We start from the raw sequence: 13538 nt of genomic DNA, 5'->3' as shown, positions 1-13538 counted from the left end.
CAACGCTCCCTAGGACCTTACCATTAAATGTATAAGTGCTGCCCTGATTTGCCTTTCCAAAATGCAGCACCTCACATTTATCTGAATTAAACTCCATATGCCGTTCCTCAGCCCATTGGTCCATCTGATCAAGGACCGTTGTACTCTGAGATAACCACCTTTGCTGTACACTACACCACCAATTTTGGTGTCAGCTTACTAACCATACCTTTTATATTCACATCTAAATCATTTGCATAAATGACAAATAGCAGTGGATCCAGCACTAATCCTTGCAGCACATTGCTGGTCACACGCCTCCATTCTGAAAAGGAATGCTGCACCACCACTCTCTGTCTTCAAGCTAATTTTGTATCCAACTGGCTAGCTCTCTCTCTCTGTATTCCATCTGATCTAACCTTGCTAACCAGTTTACCATCCGGAACCTTGTTGACCGCCTTACTGAAGTCTATATAGACAACGTAATCTGCTCTGCCTTCATCAATCTTTTTTATCACTTCATCAAAAAACTCAGTCAAGTTAGTGAGACACAAACCCATGTAGACTATCCTTAATCATTCCTTGCCTTTTCAAATATATGCAAACTCTGTCCCTCAGAATCCCCTCCAACAACTTACCCACCACTAATGTTAGGCTTACCGGTCTACGGTTCCTTGGCTTTTCTTTCCCACCTTTCTTAGATAATGGCACATTAACCAACGCCCCCCCAAGTCTTCCAGCACCTCCCGCATGGCTATCGATGATACAAATATCTCAGCAAGGGGCTCAGCAAACACTTCCATAGCTTCCCACAAAGTTCTGGGGTACACTCCATCAGGTCCAAGGGATTTATCCACCTTTATGCATTTTAAGACATCAGCGCCTCCTCCTCTGTAATATGGACACTTTTCAAGATGTCACTATTTATTTCTCCAAGTTCTCTAGCTTCCATATCCTTCTCCACGGTAAAAACAGACCCGAATTGCTCATTTAGTATCTCACCCATCTCCTGCGGTTCCACACATAGGTGGCCTTGTTGATCTTTAAGGGGCCCTATTCCTTCCACAGTTACTCTTGTCATTAAGGTATTCATAGAATCTCTTTGGATTCTCCTTAACCTCATTTGCCAAAGCTATTTCATGTCCCCTTTTTGCCCTCCTGATTTCCCTCTTGAGTATACTTCTGCCCTTATACTCCTCTCAGGATTTACTCAATCCCAGCTGCCTATACTTGACATGCCTCCTTCATTTTCTTAACCAGCGCCTCAATTTCTCCAGTCATCCAGCATTCTCTATACCTACCAGCCTTGCCCTTCACACTAACAGGAACATACTGTCTCTGGATTCTCGTTACCTCATTTTTGAAGGCCTCCCACATTCCAGCCATCCCTTTACTTGAAAAAGTCTCCCCAATTAACTTTTGAATGTTCGTGCCTAATACCATAAAAATTCGCCTTCCTCAAATTTAGAACTTTAATTTTTAGATCAGGTCTATCCCGTAACTATTTTAAAACTAATGGAATTATGATCATCGGCCCCAAAGTGCTCCCCCATTGACACCTCAGTCACTTGCCCTGCCTTATTTCCCAAGAGAAGGTCAAGTTCTGTTCCTTGTCTAGTCAGTACATTCACATACTGAGTAAGAAAAGTTTCTTGTGCACACTTAACAAATTCATCTCCGTCCAAGCCCTTAACACTATGGCAGTCCCAGTCTGTTTTTGGAAAGTTAAAATCCCCTACAATTACAGCCCTATTATTCTTTCAGATAACTGAGATATCCTAACAAATCTCCTTATAATCAATGTAACAGAAAATCTGGTCATTATCACATTTTGTGGCAGATTATGGTGTGCAAATTGACTGCCACATTTTATATATTGAGGCAGTGACTATTCCTCAAAAAGTACATCATTGGCTGCAAAGTGATTTTAGACAGGCAGTTTGTGAAAGTTCATACATAATTGCAAGTTTTTCCCAGGGAAACATTTGCTTCCTATAAATTTAGAATTCTAAACCCATTGATGGAGAAAATATAGCAACCCATAGTGACATTAACAATATTGTGTACAGGACTCTTATGGTAGGATCTTGACTGTTTCAGTCTAGTGTCATAAAAACCCATCACTAATTCCCTGCAGGAAAGGAAATCTGCCCGCCTCACCTGGTGACTCATACTTGCCTGCTGAAGTGGCTGAGCAATCCTCTCAATTAAGAACAATTGGAGATTGGAAACAAGTGCAGGTCTTGCCAGTGACATCCATGTATGAAAGAATAAAGAGGAAAAAAAAATCATGGTCAGAGCCATTTTCACTCATGGGAACTCCTGTATCTTGGCCTCCCATTCCAGCAATGGTGGTGCTGAGATCACAATTCTCTTCCTTTTCTTTCCTATTGAAGTTGAAAGATTATTGTAACTAGGAGGAAGAGTGATGGGAGGGGAGGAGATGTTTTGTGTGAATTTTTTTCAACATGTTTAGCTGTCAGAAAAAGCCCCTTACACCACTCAATTAAAAAAAACACAAACACAAAAAGGATTTCGAAAAACAATGAATTTTTTTTGTGGTATAAATTCTCCAGCCCTTAACCTCTCAGAAATGAATATAACAAAATGGAAATATAATAAGTTATTAGCTGAGGCTTAGTTAATACTGTTGTCTCTGAGTCAGGAGAATGTGGGTTCAAGTCTCACTCCAGAGACTTGAGCCCTGAGACTGACACTTCAGTAAAAATCAAAAGAACTGCGGATGCTGTAAATCAGAAACAAAAACAAAGTTGCTGGAAAAGCTCAGCAGATCTGGCAGCATCTGTGGAGGAGACAACAGAGTTAACGTTTCGGGTCCGGTGACCCTTCCTCAGACACTTCACTGACACTTCCTCAGACACTGACACTTCAGTGTAGTAGTGAGGTAGTGCAGCACTATCAGAGGTACCATCTTTCAAATGAGTTAAAGAGACATCCAGTCTATCCCCTTAGGTGACTGGAAAAAATTGCATCATCCCAAAAACAGACACTAATCATGAACAAATACAAAAAGTGCTAAATAAACTCAGCAGATCTGGCAGCATCTGTGGAGAGGGAAATAGCATTAACATTTCAAGTCCAACAGGGCTCTCTGGTCATTATCATATTTCTGTTTGTGAGAGTTTACTGTGCACATATTGGCTCTTTTTAATTCTTTCACAGGATGTGATGTTATTGTCAAGGCCAAGATTTGGTGTCTATCCATGACTGAACTGAGTGATTCATTAGACCATTTAAGAGGAAAGTTAAATGTCAACCACATTGCTGTGGGCTTGGAGTCACATGTAGCCTAAACTGGGTAAGGAATGAGGAAGTCTACGTTCCCCAAAGGATGTCAGTGAATCTGATGGCTTGTAAAATCAAATGGTTACCATTCCTGAGATGAAATACACTTTGAAATTTATTAATTGAATTTAAATTCCATTAGCTGTGTGCTGAGACTTGAACTGATAACTCAGCAGCATTACCACAAAACCACCATCATTCCCCCCACATTTTATACATTACAAAAGACTACACTTCATAAATATATCCATACAGTATCGATGCAGGCCATTTGGCCCATCAAGTCCATACCGACCCTCAGAAGAGCATCCCACCCAAACTCTCCCCCCTGTAACCCTGCATTTCACAGGGCTAATCCACTTAGCCTGCACACTATGGACACTATGGGCAATTTAGCACAGCCAATCAACCTAATCTGCACATCCTTGGACTGTGGGAGCAGCCAGAGGACACCCATGCAGACATGGGGAGAACATGCAAACTCCACAGAGACAATCACCCAAGGCTGGAATTGAACCCAGGTCCCTAGTGCTGTGAGGTAGCAGTGCTGACCACTAAGCCATCTCAATAGCAGTGAACTGCCCTCAAACACCTTGTGCTTGTGAAAAGTGATAATTAAATGCAAGTTCTTGTTTCTTTCTGGGAGGAATGTTATGCTTCCCCTGGAAATTGTAAACCTATTGATAGAGAACGTATCCCAGCCCACAGTGAAATTAACCAATATATTGTGTCTAGACCACTTACTTCAGAATCCTGAGTCCTTCAGTGAATAGGTCACACCATTCTGACAAATCAACATTAGGGCTTTACTAAAAAGTGAATCTATTGTGAGTTACAAATATATACAGAAGGTTGATAAAGCACCAGACAAACAACCAATACCATACTTAGCTTACACCAAACTTCAGTCAACCAAACTAACAAGGTATTTGAAAATTATACAAGGTCGTTCTCAGAACATGAATTTTCAGAACCTAAATCTTTGAAGAGTGTCAGGTGAACATTATGGATGTGTGATGGGCTGAGGGAAATCAGGTCTGTAGAGACTCACTCCCACTCCCTCATCATACTCAGGATAGTACTCCTCCCAGACAGGAGAGTACAAACATTCCCCATGGTATTCGTCAAACAGCTCCCCATTATGAAGTGTAGTCTGTCTATAATTCACATCCCCAACTAAAGCAGGGTCTGATTCTACCCCATAACCATTCCTGGAAGCTGGCTCACTTTACTAACACACACACATACACGCTCACATCAGAGGAAACTCTGTCAGAATACTACAGTCAGAGGTTTCTTTAAAATCCCTAAGCTTTAGTCTGGCTCCCAGTTCCAATGGTCAGACAGGACACTGAACTTTAGTGATATAGGATGGAGCTCATTTCTATCATACAAATTCACCAATGAGTCCATGGACCAATCAGTTTCCATTCCTGGAAGACCTTCCTCCCCCAGGTGAGTTGGACAGTGCTTTGTGATTTCCTACTGTCTGCTCTTTTGCCCTCAATTCCCCACAGTGCTTCTGTAGCTTTCAGTCTGGTTTAACTATTCTTTCATATCCGCCATTTGACTTTTGTTCACAAAGTTACCTTCACTCTTTTCCTTCTGGGATAATTTAATTGTTTCTCAAGCCCAAGGGTTAAGATTTGAGCCTCCCTGGAACACAAATGGTTTATTCATCCATCACTTGATCTGACTGGGTCAGATCAAGCTCCTGTGGTCCTGCTATCCTTTGTGAAAACAGGTCATCACTCCAGGAAGATCCCAAACACGAGAGATTGCATACAATTTCACCTCCTGAAAGCCAACCTCTGTCCTTGCAAAAGTTATGTTCCAGCTGTACAGAGGCACCTCCGGATGTATGGCCCCAATCCTCTAATCAGCTGTATTTGATAGAACAGCAGAAAACTACCTTAACTGGACGTAGTTGAAAAAGGCCAGACTTTGATCAACAGAATTCCCTCAGCACAGGAATCCATGTATAAAGTAACAAAGAGCATCAGCACAGGAGACAGCACTAAATAGTACTAACTGTCATGGGGTAAACTCAAATGTTCAATGTGAATGGGTCACTGTGGATGAATGAGTGAGTGAGTTGTCTTGACTTGGTGATCACAGTTACTTCACATAGGCAGTCATCAATTTGCAGATTGTTGTTTGTTCAGAACAGCAGTTTACATAGAATCCCTACAGTATGGAAACAGGCCCTTCGGCCCAACAAGTCCACACTGACCCTTGCAGCATCCCACCCAGACCCATCCCCCATAACCCACACACCCCTGAATACTACAGGCAATTTAGCATTGACAATCCACCCAGCCAGCACATCTTTGGACTGTGGGAGGAAACTGGAGCACCCGGAGGAAACACACGCAGACATGGGGAGAATGTGCAGACGCCACACAGACAGTCGCCCAAGGCTGGAATTGAACCTGGGTCCCTGGCGCTGTGAGGCTGCAGTGCTAACCACTGAGCCACCGTGCCGCCCTGTGATACATTATTTAATTAGATAAATAAAATATACAACTGGGACAACTGGGGTTGGCTCACTGACACCAAAGGACAAACAAAGCTGTATGTGTGGAATGTACCAGTCCTGTTAAAGTTGTAAATGTAGTATCCTGCTCTCTACCTGAAATGTTCAGGAACTGTTTCCTGGGTCTTCCTCCTCTTGGTCCATTTCAGGAAAGAGCTCTCTGAGGACTGCCTGATGAGAACCACTGATGAGCACACCCAATTAGAAATGCAGTCTACAAGATCTGCCTGATGAATACCACCCAATGAGGACCACACAATTAGGACTGCCGTCTACAAAAGTCTGACTGATGAGGACTGCCTGATGAGGAACCCCTGTGCCCCTGAGTACTTGTCAATACACTCTATTTCCAGGGGCAGATAACTTACGCCTTGTCAATCAATTGTCTGAATTCTTTTGACTAATGACCAAGGGACAGCTCCTCATGATGTCAGAAGACCATTGTTTCCTTGCCACCTCCATTTGAAAAATTTCATTCCTTCTAAGGACAAATTCTTCTTATGTTTTTAACACATTATACTCATAATAGAGTGCTATGGTGCCCAGTACATTTTTTTGTTAATGCTAGTAGGCTCGTTCTTACTGTAATACATTTAAATGAGCTAGACAGGAAATACTAAATTTGGAGTACAAAAAACATAGAGTTTTAAAGGCGAACCCAATTTCCAACAGTTGTGGTTGGTTAAGTGAGTGATGTATGGTGCTAGAGTGGTGGGTGAACACTGTGACAGGTGAGAAGAGTGGACAGATGGCTGGAGCTGTTAGGTGCAGGTTGGGACATATGTCTTGTCAGGTTAGAGGGTAGCCAAATGATGGGACAAATCAGGTCTGGTTGTGGAAGTCATTGTGAGGGTATTGGATTTAGTTAACGTTTCGGGTCCGGTGACCCTTCCTCAGAACAGTTCTGTTTTCTCCTCCACAGATGCTGCCAGACCTGCTGAGCTTTTCCAGCAACTTTGTTTTTGTTCTTGATTTACAGCATCCGCAGTTCTTTTGGTTTTTATTGGATTTAGTTGGTAGGAGTGATCACATGGGTTCATAGATCAATCAGTTCCCATTCTTGGTGATCCTTACTTTCTAATTCCCCAAATGGTTTAAGCACTTATCCACCTCTGCACCCTCACTCCCATCATAACCCTCGTTTCCATCCTGATCAAAGACAGCATTTGATGTTGAACCATAATCTTGATCTGCTATAGTCCAAGCTGTTGCAGAAAACCCTCGCCGCTGTAGTTTGTAAAAGGTTGAACTGTCACAGGTGATCTGGTGTTGAATCTTCTCGTCAATGGTGATCTTTTGAGAAAAGAGGCTATCAAAGTCTGAGTCTCTATTTCCACACAATGGCAAGTGGAATATTTGGCTGACCAGGTATGTGTTGACATGAATTTTGTTTTGACAATATTTGAGGACAGGGTGAGTTTCTTGTATGGAGAACTGAAGAGATTGATAGTGGTTTTAAAATCTATTGCAGAGTGGATGATGACATTGCAGTCATTTACAAACTATATATAACATCTATGGGTTAGTTTTGTCAGGGAGGTAACTGAGGTAAATGAGTTTCCCATTGAGATAGTGTTTAATACTTACCATTGGAAGGCATCCACAGCAGACACCATCTCCCTGGCCCTACACCCATCCCTAGAACATCTGGATAACAAGGACACCTACATCAAACTCCTATTTATTGAAGCTAGCTCCGCCTTCAACACCATAATTCCAACAAAACCCATCTCCAAATTCCAAGATCTAGGACCCTGCTCCCTCCTCCGCAACTGAATCCTCGATTTTCTTACTTGCAGACTGTAATCAGTAAGGATAGGCAACAAAACCTCCTCCACAATAATCCTCAGTACTGGTGCCCTGCAAGGCTGCGTACTCAACCCCTTTCTATACTCTTTGTATACCTCATGACTGTGTGGCCAAATTCAGCTCTAAGTCCATTTACAAATTTGCTGATGACACCACCATAGGTTGGATCTCAAACAACGATGACAGAGTACAGGAAGGAGATAGACAGCTTAATAGGATGGTGTAAAGACAGCAATATGTTCCTCAATGTTAGCAAAACAAAGGAGCTGACTTCAGGAGGCAGAGTGGAGGACACTCACCGATCTGTATCAATGGTGCAATGGAAGTGGCTGAGAGCTTTGAATTCCTCGGAGTAGATATCAGTATCAATCTATCCTGGTCTATTCATATTGACATCACAGTCAAAAAACACAGTAATGCCTCTACTTCCTCAGAAGGCTAAGGAAATTAAGCATGTCCACAATGACTCTTACCATTTTTTATAAATGCACCATTGAAAACGTCCTATCCAGATGCATCACAGCTTGGTATGCTCTGTCCTGCTGAAGACCGCAAGAAGTTACAGAGCATTGTGAACACAGCCCAGTCCATCATGCAAACCAGCCTTCCTTCCATTGACTCTGTCTACATTTCCTGCTGCCTTGGAAAAGCAGTCAACAAATCAAAGACCCCTCCCACCCGTTATACTCTCTTCCACCCTCTACCAGGCAGAAGATACAAAAGTTTGAAAACACATACCAACAGATTTAAGAACAGCTTCGTTCCTACTGTTAACAGACTTATGAATGGACCTCCCATATATAAGAGTTGGTATTTCTCTTGATCTTCTCTAGCTGTAACACCATATTCTGCATACTGTTCTATTACCCAGATGTACTTATGTAAGGTATGATTTATCTGGTTAGCACACAAAACAATACTTTATCACTGTATTTCAGTACATGTGACAATAATAAATCAATTCAAATCAAATCAGTTGATTTTTAATGAGGTGAATGGTCACTGTCCAGTAGATTGTAAATAGAATGGGGACTATCACACAGCCTTGCTTGACACCAATGTGGATTTTGAAGGTGAGAAACGCCTCTCTGCTCCTATGATGCTGCTTGGCCTGCTGTGTTCATCCAGCCCTGCACCTTGTTGTCTTGGATTTTGAAGGTTTCTGAATCAGTTGCAGGACTGTGATGGTGTTTCTGGGACATTCAAATTATTGGAACACAGGCCCTTGTAATTTACATGAGTCAAATACTTTATCATGTCAATGAATGTAATGAAGAATTTCTGGTGTTGCTCTCAACATTTTTCTTGGATTTGTCTAACTTCAAATAAAAAGTTGGGGGTTCATCTGGAAGGTCAAAGTCCATGTCTACATCACTCAGGACAATTGGGGATAGTTAAAGGCTGATGCCCAAAGACAAATTCAGAAGATGCTGGGAAGAGAAGGTCCAAGAGATCCAACAATATCCATTTAACCCTGGAAAAATCATTTCAAACAACTCCTCAACCATGAATCCACAGGGTGGCTGATAACCTGTAGTCTATCCTCCACCGCTTGTGGTAGAATCCAGGAGTGAGTCACCATCAATGGGACAGCTGCAACAAGCGATCAAATAGAAGAGAAACAACAAAGCCTGCAACTCTGACGGTATTCCAACCAAAAGCTTTGAAGCTGGTAAACATTAGCACAGATCAAGGAATCATGAACTCATCCGATGGATTTAGAGGAAAAGGATCTTCCCTAACTTTACGAATGTGAGAATTGTAACCATCTTCATAAAGAGAGATAAAATCACACTTCAGAGCCTGTTGATGTATCTCCCGATTCCCCATAGTGAGAAAAAGCATGATATACATTCTCCTAAATTGCCTACCTTCTATAGCTTAAAAATTGTACCAGAAAAACAGTGGCATCTGTGCATAAACAGGAGCTTCTATATATACTAATGTCTTCAATTGTTATGTTTGATGATCTGGTCAAAATATAATTGGCCCCTTAAAAATAACTGGATTGTTGATGGGAGAGGTTTGAGACAGACAGTGCTTTGGAATGACAACTCCCCTGTGTGAGCACTGGAGGATCAAAAGAAGCAGGTGACCTGGTTTCAAGTCCATATGAAGATGTCTGGTGAAAGAGAATTAGGTGAAATAATCCTGGCACATGTCATACTGGAAGGGCCTGTCTCCCATGTGGGTTCACTGATGTCCAAGAAGGTCAGACAACTTTTGAAATTTTTATTATATACCTCACACTGACAGAGTTTTATCCCTGTGTGAATACATTTATGAATCAGAAGATATGTTGACACATCCCTCACCAGTTAAGTTCTGCTCCTGTTTTAGGGAATCGGGGAAGTAGATTACAAGCAATGCAGCTCAACAGTTTCTCCCATGTTTATCCTGTGGTGTCACTACATGGTCGAAAGCATGACTGAAGCATTATTGCAAACCACACACTTCAAGGGTTACTCCTTTGTGTGGATCCTTTGATGAAGCAGGAGTTTCGATGAATGTGAGAATGACTTGTCACATAGTTCACATTTGAATGGCTTCTCCCCTGTGTGAATGCGTTGGTGTTGCCAGCGGTCTGATGACCGTCTAAAAGATTTGTCACACACCTTGCATCTGAATGGTTTCTCGCCAGTGTGAATGCGATGGTGTTTCAAAAGGTCTGATGATCGTGCAAAGCCCTTGTTGCACACCTCACATTCAAATGGTTTCTCCCCAGTGTGAATGCGCCGATGTTCCACAAGTGTTGATGACCGTGTGAAATTTTGATCACACACCTCACACTTGAATGGTTTCTGTCCAGTGTGGATACGTTGGTGCCTCAGGAGATCTGAGGACCGGGTGAAAGCCATCTCACAAACTTCACACCTGAAGGGATACTCACCTTTATGAATACGTTTGTGTGCACTAAGGGATGATGAGTCGGAGAATGACTTGTTGCACACTTCACACCTGACTGGTTTATCCCCTGTGTGAATGTGTTTGTGTCTGCGAAAGGCCGATGAATCCGAGAATGATTTATCACACACTTCACAAGTGAATGGTTTCTCCCCTGTGTGAATGCGTCGGTGTGTTTGGAGGTTTGCAGACTTCATGAATGATTTGTTGCACACCTCACACGTGAATGGTTTCTCCCCTGTGTGAATGCACCAGTGTGTCACCAGGCCTGATGATTCTGCAAAGTAGTTGTTACACATCTCACACTTGAATGGCATCTCACCAATGTAAAGGTGTCAATGTTTCATGACAGATGAGAAGTGTGTGAAGGTTCAGTTGCACAACTCATAACTGAATTGTTTCTCTCCCACGCAGTTGCCCAATGTTACAAGTTCTACAAGACACGTATATTTTGTGTTAAGGGATTCTAAGAGCCTGTGGAGCAGCCCCTCACACAGCCTCTCACCTGCAGGAGTGAGTCAGTGGTTCATGAGACTTAGTGAATGAGTGAAAATCTCACCACACTTGGAACCCACTCATACTTCTTCCCAATTTACTCTGACTGATCACCCACAGCCAGATATTCGGAAGGTTTGGTTCTGATGGAAGGCTCCACACCACTGACCAGTTTCAGACTTGATGATATGTCAAAACACCTCTGACCCGACCGATTTCCAGATGATGGTTTCACTGCTGAACCTTCTCTGTACTGAGCATTGCTGTGAAGGGACTGGATGGTTTCCCACAGTTGTGCAGTTGCTCCTTGGGTGACGGTCAGGATCAGTCCGCAGTGTCTATCCTCACTGTATTCTCTGATGTAGTACAGTGCAATCCTTCTGTAAAACAGGAAAAGGAAACATGATTTCCTCCAACACCTTCTTCTTTGCTGAAGGGGCTGACGCCTCAGTTAGAGACTGTTACACAGTGAGTGCCAGTCTGCTATTCCCCTGTGTGGGGGGATCAGATGCAAATCTATTATTTTTCCTCACTTGACTGTCACACACCTGCTGTTTCCAACACAGACACTGTGAATAGCGACCATGAGCAGACAACTGGGCTATCTGTTTTCAATGCCCTGCTCCCTCCCCGACTTCCCAGGCACCATGATGGCAATGGAAAAAAAATCAGAGTGTAAAGCGGGCTGTTAATTCACTATAAATTTGAGTCACTGAGCCAAAGACCAGTTTACCTTGGAGTGTGTGTTTAATATTGTTAAAAATTCAGCAGAGATTGGCTTTCTCTTCATTTCCAAAATTATTTGAGGAAAGCCCAATGGACAGGAAGTGCTAGAAACTGAAGAAAATATTGCTTCAGTGTAGCTGAATAAAGGATTTTGGTTTATGCTGGGAAATTAGATACACTGCACTCATCCAGGCAGCGCACCCAAATTCTGCTATCAGCCATAGCACTGGGCAAAACGATCAATCCAAACCCAGACTTTTGGGAAAGGTTGAAGGTTTCAGGCAAAATTTTAAAAGAAGACATTAAAAGCATTAAAAGACATTCTTATAGATGCGTCTTTAGGTATTGCAGCAGAATTACTGTGATGCTGGATTAACATACCAGCGACTGAGAGTTCAAATTGAACTGTGGATGGTTGCATACTTCGAACTACAGTGAAAAACAAACCCTTTGGTCTATACCGGTATTTATACAAGGCACCGCTCACTCATGTTTTGTCACGTGTTTATCTGCTTTCTACTGAGACGTCAACAAAGAGAACTGGTGAGTGAGCAACTCCATTATCAGAGTCACTCTCAGAACAAACTCACTCCCTGTGTCACATGATACTCTCCTTGCTCTCTCTCTTATGCTCCTTTCCTTCTCCCAGCGTTTCGTGCCTCTCTCTGTCGTTCCTTTCACTTGTGCCCCTTCCGTCCTGAGCACATGCTGATCCCACCATTGTACATCTTCGCTACCTGTGTGTCTTCCTCTTCTGATCTGCTGTCAAACACATCCGAGGATACACATCCCACACTGATGTTGTCAGTTTGAAAGCCTCCGAGGATGAAAAATACAATTCCCCCACACTAGAAATCTCTGTCAAATATTTACCAGGGGAACTGAGACAGCAGCTGCAATAAGTGAGGTTTTATTCAGATGGGGCAATGACATGTTTAAATCCCCACCTAATCTGCTGCTCAAAGTCACCTGCTTTTCACTGGTCAGTTTCCCAAGCTTCAGGAAACTCATGTTGCTCCAGAAATATTTGGATTGACTGTGAGAGACGTCAATCAAATAGTCCACCCACTCTGCCCATTCCCTCCTCTTCCTCTTACCGAGCCGGTTCACTTCCTATAGGGACTGAAAACCAAGTGAGGAGATGGTGAGTGAAGGAGCAGCTCTTATACAAATTGTATCCCATAATAGCCACACCAATCTTCAGGCAGTCTGACTATCCTGTGGGCAATCAGGGATGGAAGTATCCCTTATGCTGTGTGAGAAGATCCAGCTGAGAGAGCTGTTTACTGGGTGCTTTGTGCTGAACTGTTTGACTGGAGCCGTGTGTTGGATATTGAGTGTGCTTATAGGAAGCATTTCCCATCTGATTTCCAGGCTGAGTTTTGTTGATGGCTCATTCCTCAACATGAGAAGGTGAGCTGTAATTATCTTGGCGGAATAGATTGAGGATTCTTTTATTCGATCACATCTTATATACATACGTCTCTGTTTAGACCAGCATTTACTGCTTATCGCAATGTGAAAGTGAGCTGCCTTTTGAACTGCTGCAGTTTATGCGGTCTCGGCACACACACATATGCATTGATTTTTGGGATGGAGAGCCAGGATTTTGACCCAGCAACTCTGAGGGAAAGGATTTCCAAGTCAGTATGATTTGTGGTTTGGAGGGAAACTTGCAACTGTTGATGTTCCTATGTATCAGCTTCCCATGTCCGTCCAGGTAGTAGATATTGTAGGTTGAGAAATTGCTGCTGAAGGAGCCTTGGTGAAATATGCAGTCTGG

The 13538-nt window shown here is 42.7% G+C and overlaps 1 protein-coding gene across 3 annotated transcripts; it reads right to left on the bottom strand.

The window, feature by feature from the left end:
- Nucleotides 1-8529: 8529 nt before the first annotated feature.
- On the bottom strand, nt 8530-12746 carry LOC109937350 (zinc finger protein 271-like). Of its 3 annotated transcripts, none has more exons than XM_048616835.1 (2): nt 12725-12746; nt 8530-11409 (listed from the first exon to the last, which is right to left on the bottom strand). In XM_048616835.1, exon 2 carries the CDS (start codon nt 10849-10851, stop codon nt 10093-10095), a length of 759 nt encoding a protein of 252 aa, XP_048472792.1. In that variant the 5' UTR covers nt 10852-11409; nt 12725-12746; the 3' UTR covers nt 8530-10092. The 3 variants fall into 3 exon arrangements, with proteins under 3 accessions (XP_048472792.1, XP_020391544.1, XP_048472791.1); XM_020535955.2 differs by having other exon boundaries at nt 12493-12739; XM_048616834.1 differs by having other exon boundaries at nt 12629-12727.
- Nucleotides 12747-13538: the final 792 nt, after the last annotated feature.

The sequence above is a fragment of the Rhincodon typus genome, chromosome 35, assembly GCF_021869965.1.
Source record: "Rhincodon typus isolate 14 chromosome 35, sRhiTyp1.1, whole genome shotgun sequence".
Taxonomy (NCBI): Eukaryota; Metazoa; Chordata; class Chondrichthyes; order Orectolobiformes; family Rhincodontidae; genus Rhincodon; species Rhincodon typus.
The sequence above is the reverse complement of the archived record's forward strand: the minus strand, read 5'-3'. Positions and strand labels throughout refer to the sequence as shown.

Excerpts from the sequence above, each read along its gene's own strand:
- LOC109937350 (XM_048616835.1), bottom strand. The coding sequence starts at position 10,851 with ATGCCATTCAAGTGTGAGATGTGTAACAACTACTTTGCAGAATCATCA.